This window comes from Xenopus laevis, chromosome 1S (assembly GCF_017654675.1).
Source record: "Xenopus laevis strain J_2021 chromosome 1S, Xenopus_laevis_v10.1, whole genome shotgun sequence".
In the NCBI taxonomy this organism is placed as follows: Eukaryota; Metazoa; Chordata; class Amphibia; order Anura; family Pipidae; genus Xenopus; species Xenopus laevis.
Window position 1 is genome coordinate 300,687 of NC_054372.1, and position 19,126 is coordinate 319,812.

Genomic DNA, 19,126 nt, shown 5'->3' on the forward strand with positions numbered 1-19,126 from the left:
TGCTAGATGTATTCAATGGGAGGAGCTAAGGCTGCAGCCAATAAGCGTGAGGGACTCTTCGCGCTTCATCCGTTGTGGTTGGTCTGTACTTCAGTTGTGCGGATAGGCTCTATTGGACTCACGAGATATGTCCGGTATGATGCGCATGCGCATTTCTTGTAGACTCAGCGCGCTCCCTGTTGTTTATTTGCGGAGATTATGATTGGCTCTCCCTGACACGTGCTCCCCATGCCCACGTCATCTACACATAATCATCCCAACGTGTGGAACTGTCCTGATCACGGACAGACTCCCCCAAACACGTAGTTGTCTGGAAACAGAGCGAGGGATGTGTATAATAACAATTATATGTATAAACACATGGAAGTGTGGCAAATTGTCACACGTGTAAGTCCATAGGGTTAGTGAGGCCTTCCCAATAAGCATTCATAGGGTTAAACAATACAGAATCGTTTATTAGGACAAAGGAAGTCTAATGTGTGTTGTGCTCATCCCCCCACTAACAGAGCCTGTCCCCCATCCTTATTGGAAGAAGTACAGGCTGGGTGGGTAAGGGAAGGGTTAATGGAAGAGGCGCAGGCTGAGTGGGTAAGGGAAGGGTTAATGGAAGAGGCGCTGGGTGGGTAAGGAAAGGGTTAATGGAAGAGGCGCAGACTGGGTGGGTAAGGGAAGGGTTAATGGAAGAGGCGCTGGGTGGGTAAGGGAAGGGTTAATGGAAGAGGCGCAGGCTCGGTGGGTAAGGGAAGGGTTAATGGAAGAGGCGCAGGCTGAGTGGGGAAGGGAAGGGTTAATGGAAGAGGCGCAGGCTGAGTGGGCAAGGGAAGGGTTAATGGAAGAGGCGCAGGCTGGGTGGGTAAGGGAAGGGTTAATGGAAGAGGCGCAGGCTCGGTGGGTAAGGGAAGGGTTAATGGAAGAGGCGCTGGGTGGGTAAGGGAAGGGTTAATGGAAGAGGCGCTGGGTGGGTAAGGGAAGGGTTAATGGAAAAGGTGCAGACTGGGTGGGTAAGGGAAGGGTTAATGGATGAGGCGCAGGCTCAGTGGGTAAGGGAAGGGTTAATGGAAGAGGCGCAGGCTCAGTGGGTAAGGGAAGGGTTAATGGAAGAGGCGCTGGGTGGGTAAGGGTTAATGGAAGAGGCGCAGGCTCAGTGAGTAAGGGAAGGGTTAATGGAAGAGGCGCAGGGTGGCTAAGGGAAGGGTTAATGGAAGAGGCGCAGGCTGGGTGGGTAAGGGAAGGGTTAATGGAAGAGGCGCAGGCTCAGTGGATAAGGGAAGGGTTAATGGAAGAGGCTCAGGCTGGGTGGGTAAGGGAAGGGTTAATTGAGGAGGCGCAGGCTCAGTGGGCAAGTGAAGGGTTAATGGACGAGGCGCAGGCTGGGTGGGTAAAGGAAGGGTTAATGGAAGAGGCCCAGGCTGGGTGGGTAAGGGAAGGGTTAATGGAAGAGGCGCTGGGTGGGTAAGGGAAGGGTTAATGGATGAGGCGCAGGCTGGGTGGGTAAAGGAAGGGTTAATGGAAGAGGTTGCAGGCTAGGTGGGTAAGGGAAGGGTTAATGGAAGAGGAGCAGGCTCAGTTGGGAGGGGGTGGGTTGGACTGTGCAGATTCCTAATGACCTCACTTCCTGCCAGAGAGACAGACAAACTGCTGCCCTGGAGCTGAGACTGACAGTGAGACAGAGAGGGAGAGAGAGAGACTGCTGCACTGGGACTGAAACTGCAGGTCAGAGAGAGTCAGGCTGGTGTGTGACTGCTGCTTGCTCCTGTGCATGTGAGTGTTGTTGTTGCACAAGTGAGTGTGAGTGATGTTGGGAGTGAGTGTAGAGCAGCAGTGAGTGCAGATAAATGTGCAGGACACAGGGTGAGTGCAAATAACAAGCCATGAGTTCAGTAACATTACTGGTGTATGAGGGGCCCCATGGGGTCGGTGTAGGAACATGCGGAGCTGAGGGGGGAGTAGTGGGACTTAGTGCCGTGTGCAGCACGTGTTGTAAACACCAACATATGTCACATAGGGGCGGGGCCTAGAGCTCCTACTTCTTCTTACTGTTACCTCCTGTCTGTCTGTCTGTCTGCTCCTTTTATCCTATAAATCTGCCCCCCTGTCTGTCTGCTCCTTTTATCCTACAAATCTGCCCCTCTGTCTGTCTGCTCCTTTTATCCTACAAATCTGCCCCTCTGTCTGTCTGCTCCTTTTATCCTATAAATCTGCCCCTCTGTCTGTCTGCTCCTTTTATCCTACAAATCTGCCCCTCTGTCTGTCTGCTCCTTTTATCCTATAAATCTGCCCCTCTGTCTGTCTGCTCCTTTTATCCTACAAATCTGCCCCTCTGTCTGTCTGCTCCTTTTATCCTACAAATCTGCCCCTCTGTCTGTCTGCTCCTTTTATCCTACAAATCTGCCCCTCTGTCTGTCTGCTCCTTTTATCCTACAAATCTGCCCCTCTGTCTGTCTGCTCCTTTTATCCTATAGATCTGCCCCTCTGTCTGTCTGTCTGTCTGCTCCTTTTATCCTACAAATCTGCCCCTCTGTCTGTCTGCTCCTTTTATCCTACAAATCTGCCCCTCTGTCTGTCTGCTCCTTTTATCCTATAGATCTGCCCCTCTGTCTGTCTGTCTGTCTGCTCCTTTTATCCTACAAGTCTGCCCCTCTGTCTGTCTGTCTGCTCCTTTTATCCTACAAATCTGCCCCTCTGTCTGTCTGCTCCTTTTATCCTATAACTCTGCCCCTCTGTCTGTCTGTCTGCTCCTTTTATCCTACAAATCTGCCCCTCTGTCTGTCTGCTCCTTTTATCCTACAAGTCTGCCCCTCTGTCTGTCTGCTCCTTTTATCCTACAAGTCTGCCCCTCTGTCTGTCTGCTCCTTTTATCCTACAAATCTGCCCCTCTGTCTGTCTGCTCCTTTTATCCTATAAATCTGCCCCTCTGTCTGTCTGCTCCTTTTATCCTACAAATCTGCCCCTCTGTCTGTCTGCTCCTTTTATCCTACAAATCTGCCCCTCTGTCTGTCTGCTCCTTTTATCCTACAAATCTGCCCCTCTGTCTGTCTGCTCCTTTTATCCTACAAATCTGCCCCTCTGTCTGTCTGCTCCTTTTATCCTACAAATCTGCCCCTCTGTGTGCTCCTTTTTTCTACTTTTCCCTGTATCTTCTTATGTTTGCTCTTTTCCCACCATTTCCTGCGCCTCCAACTGGTATGCTCTCTCTTCCTACTAATAATTGGCTGTACTTTGTACTAACCCCACTATAACTAATGTTCGTGACACAGGCACAGACTAATCCCACTATAACTAATGTTATAAAGCAGTAATCTGAAGGCAGAGATAGAAAACGAGGACCTGATTGTGACACAGGCACAGACTAATCCTACTATAACTAATGTTATAAAGCAGTAATCTAGGGTCAGAGATAGAAAACGAGAAACTGATTCTGACACAGGCACAGACTAATCCCACTATAACTAATGTTGTAAAACAGAATCTGAAGGCAGAGATAGAAAACGAGGACCTGATTGTGACACAGGCACAGACTAATCCTACTATAACTAATGTTATAAAGCAGTAATCTAGGGTCAGAGATAGAAAACAAGGAACTGATCCTGACACAGGCACAGACTAATCCCACTATAACTAATGTTGTAAAACAGTAATCTGAAGGCAGAAATAGAAAACGAGAAACTGATTGTGACACAGGCACAGATTAATCCCACTATAACTAATGTTGTAAAACAGTAATCTGAAGGCAGAAATAGAAAACGAGAAACTGATTGTGACACAGGCACAGATTAATCCCAGTATAACTAATGTTGTAAAACAGTAATCTGAATGCAGAGATAGAAAACGAGGACCTGATTGTGACACAGGCATAGACTAATCCTACTATAACTAATGTTATAAAGCAGTAATCTAGGGTCAGAGATAGAAAACGAGGAACTGATCCTGACACAGGCACAGACTAATCCCACTATAACTAATGTTGTAAAACAGTAATCTGAAGGCAGAAATAGAAAACGAGAAACTGATTGTGACACAGGCACAGATTAATCCCACTATAACTAATGTTGTAAAACAGTAATCTGAATGCAGAGATAGAAAACGAGGACCTGATTGTGACACAGGCATAGACTAATCCTACTATAACTAATGTTAGAAAGCAGTAATCTAGGGTCAGAGATAGAAAACGAGGAACTGATCCTGACACAGGCACAGACTAATCACACTAGAAGTAATGTTAGAAAGCAGTAATCTGAAGGCAGAGATAGAAAACGAGAAACTGATTGTGACACAGGCACAGATTAATCCCACTATAACTAATGTTATAAAGCAGTAATCTAAGGGCAGAGATAGAAAACGAGGAACTGATCATGACACAGGCACAGACTAATCCCACTATAACTAATGTTATAAAGCAGTAATCTGAAGGCAGAGATAGAAAACAAGGAACTGATTGTGATACAGGCACAGACTAACCCCACTATAACTAATGTTAGTTCCTGTCCCAGGGAGCTTACTCACTATGGTCCCTATACATTCCCATTAGTTCCTGTCCCGGGAGTTTACTCTCTATGGTCCCTATACCATTTCCATAAATTCCTGTCACAGTAAGTTTACACTCTATGGTCCCTATACCATTCCCATTAGTTCCTGTCCCAGTGATCCTACACACTATGGTCCCTATATTATTCCCATTAGTTCCTGCCCCAGTGAGTTTACACTCTATGGTCCCTATACAATTCCTATTAGTTTCTGTCCCAGTAAATTTACTCTCTATGGTCCTTATACCATTCCCATTAGTTTCTGTCCCAGTGAGCTTACACATTCCCATAAGCTTGCAGTTGAAGGTCCCAGATAGGCCCAGGCTGGGGCAAGGGAAAGCTGTTTATACCAAGGAGCCACATACTGGGGTTTAATTGCTGCCCTCTGGTGTTTTGTGCCAATAGGGGGGCCAGTCAGAATTTGAGATTTGCTTTGAATGTGGGGTTTGTTTTTTGCCACGTTGGTGTCTGTCTCAGCCCCAATTCCCTGTTGGCTCCTTATTTCTCATGACTCCTCTTATCCTTCCTCCCAGCTCTGGGGGGGATTGTGAATATATTCTCTTGTATTTCACATAATGGTATAGCATCTTATTCTCACAACTGGACTTGCTGGAGAAACCATCCCTGAACAGAGGTGGGGGCCTTCGACACCACCTGTCTGCTACATACAATGTGTTCTAACATCTGTACCCCGACGGATTCAGAACACTTCACAAGTAACAGCTGTATCTAGGAGTCACATGACACATTGGATAATCCTATCACATTAACTACACACAATCTACACCTCTGTGAGTTTCAGATTATTGAGGAGTTACAATGTGCCATTGTGATTGGATTAGTAGAAGAGTTTATATGCTGAGAACTTCCCACATCAGTCAGTTGTACTGAAGAAGCTGCTCGGATGAGTAGTGAAACGTCTTCATTGATTACTAGCGATGCACCGAATCTACCTTTTGGGATTCGGCCGAATCCTTGGTGAAAGATTTGGCCAAATACCTAACCTAACGCGATTTTCCTCCCCGCCCCTAATTTACATATGCAAATTAGGATTCGGTTTGGCCAGGCGCAAGGATTCAGCCGACTCCTGCTGAAAAAGGCTGAATCCCGAACCGAATCCTGAATTCGGTGCTTTCCTAATGATACTCAGCAAGTCCAGTTGTTTTAGATTTACCTATATAATGATATACCATGACCTGGATGAATGAAAATCTTCATAGTCATCTTATCCCCTCGTTTCTCAAGGATATTGTGCAATAATTGTGATACAACTTAAATACCCGCCCCCACAGGTGAATCTAGGCAGCAACATGACATCATCAGTCCATATACAGTTTGTGAGGTCACAAGTCCTTTTTTCCAGTGTAATTCTTCTTCTCACCACTGGGTGTCGCACTCTTCTAAAGTCTATTTGTGACAATTCTTAGAAAAGAAACAATAAAGAATTCTACTTAGAGATGAGAATCATTCACATGTCATTCAGAGACTACGTAAATATTCCTGTAAGGTGAAGAGATACAAAGAAAGAACTGGATTTACACTACAGATACACGTGTGTTGTGATAATAGAAGAAGCAATTCAGTTGGAACGGTCCATTTAACTCTTTGGGGGTGACACAGTCTCAGTTTCTGAAGATCACCAGCCCTGGGGGCTTTAGGTTTGTGGCCAATGGGCAGAATCCAACGAGATGATGATGATGATGATGATGTTTAGCTTGTGTCCCGGTGCTTTGCTATTGGCTGCTGGGCAGTGTCAGGATCCACTTTTATATCTGAGTCCAGTGCTTCCCTAATACTGCCCTTGTGATTATCCTCTCATAGACATTTAATAACTTACACCACCATTCTATGTCTTATGTTGTACCTTTAGCCCGGGATGTGTGAATTGTGTTGCCCATATGAGTGTGTTACTACACAAGCAGTGTTGTCCTGGAGTTCATATATATATATATATAGAGATCGACTGGATCTCTCCCTCATGTGACCATATAGAGTTGAGTGATATCGGGGTGATCTGATCGTGGGCCCTAGGGCCCAATGATGGGATTATAATATGGGATTGCGGGGCTACATCAACAAACCCATGCAGCCCGCGATCCTGCCCCATCGACGTTTGGCCGACTTATTGGCCAGATATCTATTGAGGAAGCCGACGGAGGGTCCCACACAATAAACTGCCGACTCGGTCTGTCATCGGCCCCTGTATGACCAGCTTTAGTTAAAACTTCACCTTTGGCCACTATTTGCCAATCATTAAGCCCATCTTCTCTCCTATTTGTGCTGTGGGGATTATATTTATAATAATAATATTATCCTTCATCTCATTACTCGGCCGATACTCCTTTCTCTTTCACTACTCTTCACGTTGACCAAATCATTACAAATCAATCGTTTCCTCAATGAATCCCTCTTGGTAACCTCTCTCCAAATACTTTTGGATTCAGCCAAACCCCTGAATCCTTTGCGAAAGATTCGGCCGAATATCGAACCTAATCTTAATATCCATATGTTAATTAGGGTGGAAAGGGGAAAACATTTTTTACTTCCTTGTTTTGTAACAAAAAGTCACACAATTTCCCTCCCGCCCCTTTTCTGCAAATGCAAATTACGATTTGGTTCGGCCGGGCAGAAGGATTTGGCTGAATCTGCTGAAAAAGGTTAAAAAGGTTGAATCGTGGCCAGATCCCTACCAACAATCTTTTAGCCATTCTCAATAAACCCTCCTCCTCCTGTTTGGGACGACTGTCAATGTGAGTGAATTGAGCAGATGTCTGGGCTGATGACTTGTACACTCGGTGGCCTTGCTATAAATACATTTGTCTGTAAATCTAAACAGGGAGCTGTAGTTCAACATTGGTTTTATTGCTGTCACAAGTTTATTGAGGTTATCCACATACAATTCCAGCTCATCAATGAAGCGCCTATAGAAGTTCCCGTCAGACTCATGAGCACTAACACATGAGCACTAACACATGAGCACTAACACATGAGCACTAACACATTATTTACATTATTCTCAAAGTCTCACATAAAAGCTCTGGCACTGGCCGACTCTTCAACCCAGAGAGGTCCTTGTTCACTGTATAAAAAGTTGCTTCAAATTTGAAATCATTTTTCTGTAATACAAAATCTATTTTATATACTGTATAGGTGATCAATGCCTGCCTCTATACCTGCAGCATGTGGTGTGTAAACTCTGTGTGTGTGTGTAAACTCTGTGTGTGTGTAAACTCTGTGTGTGTGTATAAACTCTGTGTGTGTGGGTAAACTCAGTGTGTGTGTGTAAACTCAGTGTGTGTGTAAACTCAGTGTGTGTGTAAACTCAGTGTGTGTGTAAACTCAGTGTGTGTGTAAACTCAGTGTGTGTGTAAACTCAGTGTGTGTGTAAACTCAGTGTGTGTGTAAACTCTGTGTGTGTGTGTAAACTCTGTGTGTGTAAACTTTTTGTGTGTAAACTCTGTGTGTGTAAACTCCCTGTGTGTGTAAACTCTGTGTGTGTAAACTCTGTATGTGTGTAAACTCTGTGTGTGTAAACTCTGTGTGTGTAAACTCTGTGTGTGTAAACTCTGTGTGTGTAAACTCTGTGTGTGTGTGTAAACTCAGTGTGTGTGTAAACTCAGTGTGTGTGTGTGTAAACTCAGTGTGTGTGTGTAAACTGTGTGTGTGTGTAAACTGTGTGTGTGTGTAAACTGTGTGTGTGTGTAAACTGTGTGTGTGTGTAAACTCTGTGTGTGTGTGTAAACTCTGTGTGTGTGTGTAAACTCTGTGTGTGTGTAAACTCAGTGTGTGTGTGTGTAAACTCAGTGTGTGTGTGTAAACTGTGTGTGTGTGTAAACTGTGTGTGTGTGTAAACTGTGTGTGTGTGTAAACTGTGTGTGTGTGTAAACTCTGTGTGTGTGTGTAAACTCTGTGTGTGTGTGTAAACTCTGTGTGTGTGTGTAAACTCTGTGTGTGTGTGTAAACTCTGTGTGTGTAAACTCTGTGTGTGTAAACTCTGTGTGTGTAAACTCTGTGTGTGTGTAAACTCTGTGTGTGTGTGTAAACTCTGTGTGTGTGTAAACTCTGTGTGTGTGTGTAAACTCTGTGTGTGTGTGTAAACTCTGTGTGTGTGTAAACTCTGTGTGTGGATAAACTCTGTGTGTGGATAAACTCTGTGTGTGGACTGAGGGCGGGGACTCCTTGCTGAGGGCGGGGACTCCTTGCTGAGGGGGGACTCCATGGGGGACTTCATTCTTGTGGGTGTGGCCCAATGACTCTGTGCCCATAATTCCCCAGGGGGAGGGACAAGTACATGAGTGTGAGTTGGTGCAGGTCAGTAGGATGGTGGGGGCTAGCGCATGCTCTGGGCACATTGTGTATAAATATTTGCTGCTTTATTCTGTGGCCCCTCTAGGGTTGTGTCTGAACCCCCCATAATGGGACCCGGTGGTGATGAAGCATTAGTGGGGGAGGAGGTGCCGCGGGATTGGACGCCACAGGAGAAGGCTCTACATGAAGCCAAAGTCAAGGCCAAAGCCAAACACCGAATCAGACGGACGTCGTCACGTGACTCTGCGCGGGAACCCGACATCTCCGAATGCCCCATGGAGCCCCTCAGTCCTCGGGGGAAAGTGAATGATAAGAAGTCCCGTATGGGGAAGGGAAGGGGGCTCCCCAAAAAAGGTAAAGGGGAGAAAGGGCCTGAGATTTCCCATTAGTTACTCGTGTACCAACATGTGTCCATAAAGTTCTACCTTCCTTCTCTCTCCCCATCTCTCTCTAACCCCCCTCTCTTTTCTCTCTCTAACCCCCTCTCTTTTCTCTCTCTCACCCCCTCTCTTATCTCTCTCTCACCCCCTCTCTTATCTCTCTCTCACCCCCTCTCTTATCTCTCTCTAACCCCCCTCTCTTTTCTCTCTCTAACACCCTCTCTTATCTCTCTCTCTCACCCCCTCTCTTATCTCTCTCTCACCCCCTCTCTTATCTCTCTCACCCCTCTCTTATCTCTCTCTATCCCCCCTACCCTTTATCTCTCTCTAACCCCCTCTCTTATCTCTCTCTATTCCCTCTACCCTTTATCTCTCTCTATTCCCCCTACCCTTTATCTCTTTCTCACCCCCTCTCTTATCTCTCTCTAACCCCCTCTCTTTTCTCTCTCTAACCCCCCTCTCTTTTCTCTCTCTAACCCCCTCTCTTTTCTCTCTCTCACCCCCTCTCTTATCTCTCTCTCACCCCCTCTCTTATCTCTCTCTCACCCCCTCTCTTATCTCTCTCTAACCCCCTCTCTTATCTCTCTCTATTCCCCCTACCCTTTATCTCTCTCTAACCCCCTCTCTTATCTCTCTCTATTCCCCCTACCCTTTATCTCTCTCTAACCCCCTCTCTTATCTCTCTCTATTCCCTCTACCCTTTATCTCTCTCTATTCCCCCTACCCTTTATCTCTCTCTATTCCCCCTACCCTTTATCTCTCTCTAACCCCCTCTCTTATCTCTCTCTATTCCCCCTACCCTTTATCTCTCTCTAACCCCCTCTCTTATCTCTCTCTATTCCCCCTACCCTTTATCTCTCTCTAACCCCCTCTCTTTTCTCTCTCTATTCCCCCTACCCTTTATCTCTCTCTATTCCCCCTACCCTTTATCTCTCTCTAACCCCCTCTCTTATCTCTCTCTATTCCCCCTACCCTTTATCTCTCTCTATTCCCCCTACCCTTTATCTCTCTCTAACCCCCTCTCTTATCTCTCTCTATTCCCTCTACCCTTTATCTCTCTCTAACCCCCTCTCTTATCTCTCTCTATTCCCTCTACCCTTTATCTCTCTCTAACTCCCTCTCTTTTCTCTCTCTATTCCCCCTACCCTTTATCTCTCTCTATTCCCCCTACCCTTTATCTCTCTCTAACCCCCTCTCTTATCTCTCTCTATTCCCTCTACCCTTTATCTCTCTCTATTCCCCCTACCCTTTATCTCTCTCTATTCCCCCTACCCTTTATCTCTCTCTAACCCCCTCTCTTATCTCTCTCTATTCCCCCTACCCTTTATCTCTCTCTAACCCCCTCTCTTATCTCTCTCTATTCCCCCTACCCTTTATCTCTCTCTAACCCCCTCTCTTTTCTCTCTCTATTCCCCCTACCCTTTATCTCTCTATTCCCCCTACCCTTTATCTCTCTCTAACCCCCTCTCTTATCTCTCTCTATTCCCCCTACCCTTTATCTCTCTCTAACTCCCTCTCTTTTCTCTCTCTATTCCCCCTACCCTTTATCTCTCTCTATTCCCCCTACCCTTTATCTCTCTCTAACCCCCTCTCTTTTCTCTCTCTATTCCCCCTACCCTTTATCTCTCTCTATTCCCCCTACCCTTTATCTCTCTCTAACCCCCTCTCTTATCTCTCTCTATTCCCCCTACCCTTTATCTCTCTCTATTCCCCCTACCCTTATCACTCTCTAACCCCCTCTCTTATCTCTCTCTATTCCCTCTACCCTTTATCTCTCTCTAACTCCCTCTCTTTTCTCTCTCTATTCCCCCTACCCTTTATCTCTCTCTATTCCCCCTACCCTTTATCTCTCTCTAACCCCCTCTCTTATCTCTCTCTATTCCCTCTACCCTTTATCTCTCTCTATTCCCCCTACCCTTTATCTCTCTCTATTCCCCCTACCCTTTATCTCTCTCTAACCCCCTCTCTTATCTCTCTCTATTCCCCCTACCCTTTATCTCTCTCTAACCCCCTCTCTTATCTCTCTCTATTCCCCCTACCCTTTATCTCTCTCTAACCCCCTCTCTTTTCTCTCTCTATTCCCCCTACCCTTTATCTCTCTCTATTCCCCCTACCCTTTATCTCTCTCTAAACCCCTCTCTTTTCTCTCTCTATTCCCCCTACCCTTTATCTCTCTCTAACCTCCTCCCTTAGCTCTCTCTATTCCCCTCTCTTTTGTCTCTCTATTCCCCCTACCCTTTATCGCTCTCTAACCCCCTCTCTTATCTCTCTCTAACCCCCTCTCTTATCTTTCTCTATTCCCCCTACCCTTCATCTCTCTCTAACCCCTCTCCCCACTTTGTAAATTGGGATTGGTGCCCTTTAATACAGGATCTGTGTTGCTCAGGTAGACGTCATTAGGAAATCACATTTTGGGAGAAGACTGTGTTGTGTGGAAGGTGCTTATTCTGCTCTTTCCTGCAGGTGGCGCTGGGGGGAAGGGTGTGTGGGGAGCCCCAGGGCAGGTCTATGGAGATCAAGAACTTGATGCTCGAGACCCAAACTATGACGAGTCTGATCAGGTAATGCATTGATGGTGTAGGGTGGGGCGCAGACCTCTTGCATTTGGCAAAGTTTAAGGTCTGGTGAGAAGACCCATCCTTGTAGCCACTACTCCTCAATTCCCCCCCATGAGGGTATTTGTGTAAGAGCAAGGGTCACTGTATCCTCTGCTTCCCTGTAGGGGGACACGGTGTATCAGAAGGTGGTTCCTGAGTTAGATGAAATGGGACTGCAGAAGAACGTGAAGCCAATGGTGCAAGAATACTTTGAGCATGGAGACACTGGGGAAGTTATAGTAAGTACTGTACTTGAGTATTAATGCTCAGTCATATTAATAGATTTTCTTTTTCTTCCCAGTGTTTTCTGATCACCTCATTGTGTTAAGCTAGGGGCCATGGGGTAGGGACTTGTCATTCACTACGCGAGAGACTAGCCAAAAAAAACTCAATTTGTTGAACTTTTTGTATTATAACACAAATCATTTGGTTGCACTTTGAATTTTGTACTTTTTGCACCTTAAAGCCACAAAGTGACCCCCATACTTGACCTGAACAATGAATTTCCATAGGAGGAGGGTGCTGCAACCCTTGAACCCAATGCCCTGTGTATTTTCACTCTAGACTAGTCACTGGCTGCCATTGATCGCTGCACCCAAGGTTCTTTTGTACTGGTATTCCTGGGTTCTCACCCATTGCTCATCTGTCTAGCAAAATCTCAAAAGCTCACCATTGCCCAATTGGTTGTGGTTGGTCTTCTCTTTAGGGGTTGGTGTGGAAGTGAATTTTGGAACACAAACAGCTCACTATTGGCCTATTAGTGCCTTTGGCCAGTGCTATTCAACCGCTCCTCAACGTCTCTATAGACGGATCAGATACCAATACAGTGGTGTGCACATATTTCTATGTTATATCGACCTGGGAGGGGATCGTATGTGGGTGAAGGGGATGGTGGTTTAAGGAGCCTGAGTGGTGAACTGATCGACCCCTCTATCTACTCAACCTGTCACTGGCTTATGCCTGTGGCTACAATAGAGGTTGACAGACCAGTTTCCGAGTTCCAATACATGACCAGCCCGTTGCCTCTTCTCAATCCGTCTCTCTGCTCCTAACCTGTTTTTAATTGATGAGGACATTTTTAATTCACTTTGGTTATTAAAAGTTACGTTTTAATTGTATATATGAGCCTTCAGACGCACTAGTTGGGAGGGTGCAAATGTATCAATCAGTTCTTTTTCATGGTTAGTCTTCACTTTTGGCTTTCTAGCTAGTCTTGGTTAGCATTGGGAAACAGGAAAACCAATTCATTTATAACTCTCCTTGTCCAATGGGTCATGGTTAGTCTTCACTTTTGGCTTTCTAGCTAGTCTTGGTTAGCATTGGGAAACAGGAGAAACAATTCATTTATAACTCTCCTTGTCCAATGGGTCATGGTTAGTCTTCACTTTTGGCTTTCTAGCTAGTCTTGGTTAGCATTGGGAAACAGGAGAAACAATTCATTTATAACTCTCCTTGTCCAATGGGTCATGGTTAGTCGTCCCTTTTGGCTTTCTAGCTAGTCTTGGTTAGGGTTGGGAAACAGGAAAACCAAATCATTTATAATGCTCATTGTCCAATGGGTCATGGTTATTCTTCTCTTTAGCATTCTGGTTAGTCTTGGTTAGGAGACAGAGGAACCAATGTATATAAAGTTCATTGTCCAGTGGTTTGGGGTTAGTCCTCCCTCTAGCACTGTATGTAATTTCCTCTGCCCCAGGCTCTGCTGAAGGAACTGAATTTGGGGACCAAGTCTCCGGGGGTGGCCCGTGTAGCAGTGTCTCTGTCCTTAGAAGGAAAGGCCAGTCATCGAGAGTTGACTTCGCGGCTCCTGTCGGACCTGGTGGGAAAGGTTCTAAACCCTGAAGACATAGCTCGGGCATTTGACTTGATACTAACTGACCTGCCTGATCTCATACTGGATACCCCTGAGGCCCCGCAGGTAATATTGTCTCATAATACTGAGAGCTGAGAAATATGGGATGTGTCATTATTTTACTCACTTAAGGGTGAAGGGTGTATGTTATACTTAGTACTCCTGTTTATTATAGATGCTGGGCCAGTTTATTGCCCGAGCTGTGGCTGATCACGCGCTCCCACTCAACTTCCTGGATCGCTACAAGGGCCGAGTAGACTGTGAGCATGCACGGTGAGTGTGTAGCAACATGGGTCCCACTTACATCTTCTGTTCTGTGTGGGGGGGGCATAGTCTGTAGTAGCGTAGGTCTCATCATTCATTGCCCCTGAAATAAAGATTAATGTGGTCCCAGTGAATGTATGAAATGACAGGACTGTGGTATATTTCCTATTTTGTACCCTGGCAACTTATCTCTGTGCTCCTTTTTCTCCTGTCCTCTTCCTGCCCTCTACCCTACTACTCCTTTTTCACCTACCCTTATTTATCTCTACACACTTCCCTTTCTCTCTTGCTCTATTCTGTTACTTTTACACCTAACTTCTCCCCTTGCTTCACCTTTCATCCTTTCCCTTCTTTCCCCTTTCTTTCCTGAATTCCTCCCCTCCCCCTCTTGCTCCATTCTGTTCCTTTCTCTCATAACTTCTCCTCTTGCTTCTCCTTTCTTCTTCCCTTCTTTCCCCTTTCCTTCCTGAATTCCTCCCCCTCTTGCTTTGTTCTGTTACTTTCACAACTAACTTCTCCCCTTGCTTTTTCTTTCCCCTTTACTTCCTGAACGCTTCTCCCTTCCTTTATTGCTTTGTTCTGTTACTTTCTTGCCTACCTTCTCCCCTTGCTTCTGCTTTCCTCTCTTCCCTTCTTTCCAATTTCCTTCCTGAACTCTTCTCTTCTCTCGTGCTCCATTCTGTCCCGTTTCTCTTTCATTCCCTTCTGACCCCTCCTTCCCCTTCACTCTTATACATAGTCTTGTCCTCTTTTCTTTTGTGTCTTTCTTTCCTTTCTCCCACCCATCTCCTTCCAACTCTGATCCCTCACAACTTCTTCTTACTGCAACCCTCTAATTCTCTCACCACCATTATTTTACTCTTCATTCAAATGCTTTGCCCCCCCCCCACTTGGTTATCTCCTTCCTCTTGTTTCTCATGGTTGCCCGTATGTCTTGCAGAGCCGCTCTGGACCGCGCTGCTGTGTTGCTGCGAATCAAACGAGAGATCATCCGACTGGACAATGTGTGGGGAGTTGGGGGTGGCCAGCGACCAGTTAAGCATCTCATTAAGGAAGTAAGTCAACTTGCTGAGAGGGTTTTGTTCATCTTGTACAGTCTGCGTTGCACCTTCATATATTGTATCCAATGTGGTTTCTTCTAAGAGTATAAAGCAGAAGAGACAGAGGCTGATGGATTGTGAGTAGGAATAGAGGCAAATGCGAATTAATTCTGGGTAGGAAATGAGGAAGAGGCTGGTGAATTGTAGGTAGAAATAAAGGCAGAGGCTGCTGTATTGTGGGTGAGAATAGAGGCAGAGGCTGGTGTATCTTGGGTGGGAATAGAGGCAGAGGCTGGTGTATTGTGGGTAGGAATAGAGTCAAAAGCTGGTGTATCATGGGTGGGAATAGAGGCAGAAGCTGGTGTATTGTGGGTAGGAATAGAGGCAGAGGCTGGTGTATCTTGGGTGGGAATAGAGGCAGAGGCTGGTGTATTGTGGGTAGGAATAGAGTCAAAAGCTGGTGTATCATGGGTGGGAATAGAGGCAGAAGCTGGTGTATTGTGGGTAGGAATAGAGGCAGAGGCTGCTGTATTGTGGGTAGGAATAGAGTCAAAAGCTGGTGTATCATGGGTGGGAATAGAGGCAGAGGCTTGTGTATTGTGGGTAGGAATAGAGGCAGAAGCTGGTGTATTGTGGGTAGGAATAGCGGCAGAAGCTGGTGCATTGTGGGTGGGAATAGAGGCAGAAGCTGGTGTATTGTGGGTAGGAATAGCTGTAGAGGGTGATGGATTGGCTAGAGAGGGAGGAGCTTTATTGATGGCACTTGGTGTGTTCCCCACAGATGAACCTGCTCTTACAGGAGTTCATGCTCTCGGGGCAGGTGGAGGAGGCCGAGCGATGCCTCCGTGATCTTGAGGTTCCTCATTTCCACCATGAAGTTGTGTATGAGGTAAGAATTCCTGTGAGCCCCAGTCCTCCTCTCCCTTTCTCTATAACAAAGGTAGATATAAACCCAGTAGGGCCCCATACTGTGTCTTCTACTGATGGAACTGGATCTCCAAGCAGCGCTACAAGCAAGGCCACTAGCAGTGTGTCACGGGGCTACTGCAGTCACAGAGGCTTATGTGGGGTTTGGCTGGATCATAGGAAGGGTTTTGGCATAATGGGGTGTATCAGTGGCATGGTTATGTGTGAAGGCCATTCCACTAGATGACAAGTTGGCTATTAACTCCTCCCCCAGTAGTGTGGTTGGACACAGTGAAGAGGATCAGAGTATAGATAAACAAGACCAAATCATTAGTTCTTTCAATAAACTTCTCTGGTAAGAATTCAGTTATATAGGTGGGTGCTAGGGAAAGCTTGGAACCAGGAGTTAGTGGGAAGGATGAGGTTATGCAGGTGGGAGTTGGGAAAACATGGAACCAGGACTTGGTGTGGAGGATCAAGTTATATAGGTGGGTGCTAGGGAATGCATGGAACCAGGACTTAGTGGGAAGGATCAGGTTATTCAGGTGGGAGTTGGGGCAACATGGAACCAGGATTTAGTGTGTCCTGTGGGCCCAGTTGAGTGCAACTATGTCTCTCGCAGGCAGTGGTGATGGTGCTGGAGGGTTGTGCCGAGGGCCGAGTCATAATGGCTGTACGACTGCTGAAAGCTCTGTGGGAGAGTGGCCTCATTACACTGGACCAAATGAACCGGGTAAGTGTCTCCCCTGTGTGTGGATGCCCCTAGTGGTTGCTTAATGCTTCTACCATTTATATCACTAGATGTATCTTCACTTTCTCCTCCTGCTCAATGTGCTGTAAGGGAAGGACTCGAGTCCAGTAGACACAAGCTGGTTCTGTTTCTGCATAGGGATTAGCCCCATTCCCCCAGCATACCCTGCCTGTGGCCACTCTTCTCTGGTTGGGACAAGTAAGGGACTGGCATTATGTTCCCTAGGGATTCCAGCGAGTGTATGAAGAGCTGCCAGATCTCAGCTTGGACGTGCCACTGGCACACGTGGTGCTTGAGAAGCTCATAGATCTTTGTTATCAGGAAGGAGTCATCACCCAGCAGCTGAGGGACCAATGCCCTTCCCGGTGAGTCTTCAAGCCCAGCCCTGTTGTGTGTCTGTGTCACCCGGTGTCTCTTGTGTGAGCCTAGTATTGTGTATCTACCTCATCCCCACCATTGTACCTACTGTCCTGTGAGACAATGTCTGTCTATACCCACCCTCTGCTACTGCCCTGTCTATACCCACCCTCTGCTACTGCCCTGTCTATACCCACCCTCTGCTACTGCCCTGTCTATACCCACCCTCTGCTACTGCCCTGTCTATACCCACCCCTCTGCCTACTGCCCTGTCTATACCCACCCCTCTGCCTACTGCCCTGTCTATACACACCCTCTGGCTACTGCCCTGTCTATACCCACCCTCTGCTACTGCCCTGTCTATACCCACCCTCTGCTACTGCCCTGTCTATACCCACCCCTCTGCTACTGCCCTGTCTATACCCACCCCTCTTGCTACTGCCCTGTCTATACCCACCCCTCTGCCTACTGCCCTGTCTATACCCACCCCTCTGCCTACTGCCCTGTCTATACACACCCTCTGCCTACTGCCCTGTCTATACCCACCCTCTGGCTACTGCCCTGTCTATACCCACCCTCTGCTACTGCCCTGTCTATACCCACCCTCTGCCTACTGCCCTGTCTATACCCACCCATCTGCCTACTGCCCTGTCTATACCCACCCCTCTGCTACTGCCCTGTCTATACACACCCCTCTGCTACTGCCCTGTCTATACCCACCCCTCTGCCTACTGCCCTGTCTATACCCACCCCTCTGCCTACTGCCCTGTCTATACACACCCTCTGCCTACTGCCCTGTCTATACCCACCCCTCTGCCTACTGCCCTGTCTATACCCACCCCTCTGCCTACTGCCCTGTCTATACACCCCCTCTGCCTACTGCCCTGTCTATACACACCCTCTGCTACTGCCCTGTCTATACCCACCCCTCTGCTACTGCCCTGTCTATACCCACCCCTCTGCTACTGCCCTGTCTATACCCACCCTCTGCCTACTGCCCTGTCTATACCCACCCTCTGCTACTGCCCTGTCTATACCCACCCTCTGCTACTGCCCTGTCTATACCCACCCTCTGCTACTGCCCTGTCTATACCCACCCTCTGCTACTGCCCTGTCTATACCCACCCCTCTGCCTACTGCCCTGTCTATACCCACCCCTCTGCCTACTGCCCTGTCTATACCCACCCCTCTGCCTACTGCCCTGTCTATACCCACCCTCTGCTACTGCCCTGTCTATACCCACCCTCTGCTACTGCCCTGTCTATACCCACCCTCTGCTACTGCCCTGTCTATACCCACCCTCTGCTACTGCCCTGGGAGGAAGCTCTTGTCTCCTACCCTAGAAAGGAAGATGCTGGTCTATTCCAACCTCTGCTATGAAGGGAAGTGTCAGTCTATCCCTAGCCCTGTGCCTGCTGAATCGCTACTTATGAGAACATTTTGTGACCCAGCTGGACTCTCGAGTAAAAACATGGACGGTAGATGCTCATGGGTTGTTGGAGGCAGTGGGCCACGCTGGCCATAGTGTCCTTACCCTGTTTGGGCCTATGAGCCAAGTGTAATATTTGTTTTCTGTAAGTGTAACTGCTTGACCACCAGGGTGCGCTGTCTAGTAGCTCCTTTCTATAGGACACTGCCCTATACCTGACACACGTTTTTAATTTAACCCCACAGTGGCCGCAAACGGTTTGTCAGTGAGGGAGATGGTGGCCGCATCAAGCAGTAAGGAACTGGCCCTAGGACTGGTGGAGCCAATGAGGGAGGGCAAATTGGGGGCAGCAACGCCTGGGAGAAAGTTATACAACAGAACTTGAATAAAGGAGAATAAAATTAAATCTGCCTGCTGTCATTTATCCTATTAAACCAGAGTATGTGGAAAAAGCCACAGGCTGGGTTCACATGGGTGTAAGCAGGGTACAAAAAAGGCCTGATTTCCTCACTTGGTGCCCAAGGAATGCTGTGGGTCAGTGCTATACAATTACATGGGATTCTCTAGGCTCATGCTCTATAGTAGCAGGTGAATGCTCCATGTACATTCTGTACACCAATAAAGGAATGTTCTAGGCCATTTATATTCAATAACAAGGGAATGCTTTGGGCCAGTATTAGAATGTTCTCAATACATTCTGTACAATAACATGAGAAAAA

General features: G+C 46.9%; 1 protein-coding gene across 2 annotated transcripts; it reads left to right on the forward strand.

Moving 5' to 3' along the window:
* The first annotated feature begins 6 nt into the window (after positions 1-6).
* Positions 7-18,813, forward strand: MGC69154 (uncharacterized protein). 2 transcript variants are annotated; one of them, XM_041572910.1, is made up of 11 exons: positions 7-134; positions 8,917-9,185; positions 11,675-11,772; positions 11,934-12,047; positions 13,505-13,726; positions 13,836-13,933; positions 14,865-14,979; positions 15,746-15,853; positions 16,493-16,603; positions 16,847-16,986; positions 18,653-18,813. In XM_041572910.1, exons 1-11 carry the CDS (start codon positions 7-9, stop codon positions 18,702-18,704), a joined length of 1,455 nt encoding a protein of 484 aa, XP_041428844.1. In that variant the 3' UTR covers positions 18,705-18,813.
* Positions 18,814-19,126: the final 313 nt, after the last annotated feature.

Coding starts and splice junctions, on each gene's coding strand:
- MGC69154 (XM_041572910.1), top strand. CDS start 7: ATGTATTCAATGGGAGGAGCTAAGGCTGCAGCCAATAAGCGTGAGGGA. Junction 9,186..11,674: donor AAGGGGGCTCCCCAAAAAAG/GTAAAGGGGAGA, acceptor TCTTTCCTGCAG/GTGGCGCTGGGGGGAAGGGT. Junction 13,934..14,864: donor GTAGACTGTGAGCATGCACG/GTGAGTGTGTAG, acceptor TATGTCTTGCAG/AGCCGCTCTGGACCGCGCTG.